Consider the following 1,508-nt stretch of genomic DNA (forward strand, 5'->3'; position numbering starts at 1 on the left):
TCAGAGAACGATGCTCTGAAGAGCTGTTCCTGGACTATTAATTTCAGAAGTAGATCACCCCACTTTTCCTCGCACTTCCGGGTGGACTTGAACCTCCAGACTTTGCGTTAGCAGCAAGGACTCCGGGCAAAGAATGCGTCCTTTGAATTCCCTTCAAACCATTGATACGACATTCCCTTTTCTATGCCTTCATATGGAAGAAAGAAATCGCTTTTCCAAGGGCCAGCATCTTCCTGCACCCCCCTGGTGAATGCCGCCTTTGCCCACCTGCTGCCGGGAAAGCGGAGGCGTTTCCAACAGGGGCCTGAGCCCTCGCTGAGCGGGAGGCTCCAGGCTCATTTGAGGAAGAACAGACCACTAATAAATTGCATGGTCATTACCCTTTATGCAGACTTGCTGGAATAGGTGTCGCCGATCCCTGCCTCCTAATAAGGAAAGGAAGTAGAAAAACACATAAATTCTGTCGAGAGAGTCAGACAGCCCGAAGCCGCATACGGCCGCTGTGGACGTAACCATGAGCACAAAAGCAAAACCGGGCTTAGAGAAGGGATACATGGCCAGGGGGCTGGGCAAGGCTTCCTCGGAGGCCGGCTGTTGAAAGGAAATGCGGTGCTCACGCCGGCCCTGTGGGATGGAATTTGGAGATTAAATAAACAATGACATTAATTGATCAAAAGTGGATTATTGAATGCATCCCAACCTTTGCCTTTTTCTATGCCATACAATTATTTGTTGGTTGCGTTGTCTGCTCTATTTGTTGTGCATTTAAACTGTGGGTGGTTTTTCCCCCCCCTTTTCAAGCTTCAGCAGTCCAAGCTTTGGCACAAGATGGAGGCTAGTTGTCCCCCTTACCTGCCCCGCAGAGCCAGTGTCTTTAAGCCCAACGGGTACTTCTGACGTTTCTCTCACTCAATTTCTTTCTCTCTCTCTTCTACACAGCTCCCCCAAGCCCGCCCTTCCTTTGTTTGTTTGTTTGTGTTTGGAGGTTCCTTTCTCTAGCCTGTGTTAGTGATTAGCTGCACTTATTGAGGATGACAGCAAAGGGGAAATTCAGGTGCCTGGTTAAGGGGCTGTTAGCCCACCCCCACTGAGAGTTTATGGGCTTGTGAGCAGAATTCACGAGCTTGTATGGGGGACAGTTAATGTGGATGTGAACATCTAGGCAGCAAATACAAATGTGTTATGCATTTTGCTTTGGTCCAGATTTGCTTCCTTGTTTCATTAGTTAAGACAGAGGTTTTCCCATGACCTAGGGCTCGCTTTCTATAAAGAATGTGTTCTGAACTTTATTGTACGAAAACAACTTTGCTTCAATTGGTCCGATTCACACTGAATTTGGGAAGTACTTGTAAGGAGGACATGGGATTCTGGCCACAGAAAGAATGGCCTTGCTACCTTGGTAAAGAGTTACAGTCTCAGAAACCCAGGTGATTGCAGGGAGTTGGCATTGACTCAATGGCAGCAAGTTTGGTTGGTTTTGTGATTCTGAGATTGGTGTGTGTGTGTGT

The 1,508-nt window shown here is 47.7% G+C and overlaps 1 protein-coding gene across 1 annotated transcript in view; it reads right to left on the reverse strand.

Moving 5' to 3' along the window:
- Window positions 1-383: 383 nt before the first annotated feature.
- Window positions 384-1,508, reverse strand: part of LOC101648524 (S-adenosylmethionine synthase-like) — a 51,491-nt gene continuing 50,366 nt past the window's right edge. The window contains exons 2-3 of the mRNA XM_045289428.1: window positions 496-624; window positions 384-425 (exon numbers count right to left, since the gene is read on the reverse strand). Of these exons, the coding sequence (XP_045145363.1) occupies window positions 384-425; window positions 496-624 (171 nt within the window). The remainder of the gene's footprint in view (window positions 426-495; window positions 625-1,508) is intronic.

The sequence above is a fragment of the Echinops telfairi genome, unplaced genomic scaffold, assembly GCF_000313985.2.
Source record: "Echinops telfairi isolate 266 unplaced genomic scaffold, ASM31398v2 ScPeMD7_27;HRSCAF=92, whole genome shotgun sequence".
NCBI classification, from domain to species: domain Eukaryota; kingdom Metazoa; phylum Chordata; class Mammalia; order Afrosoricida; family Tenrecidae; genus Echinops; species Echinops telfairi.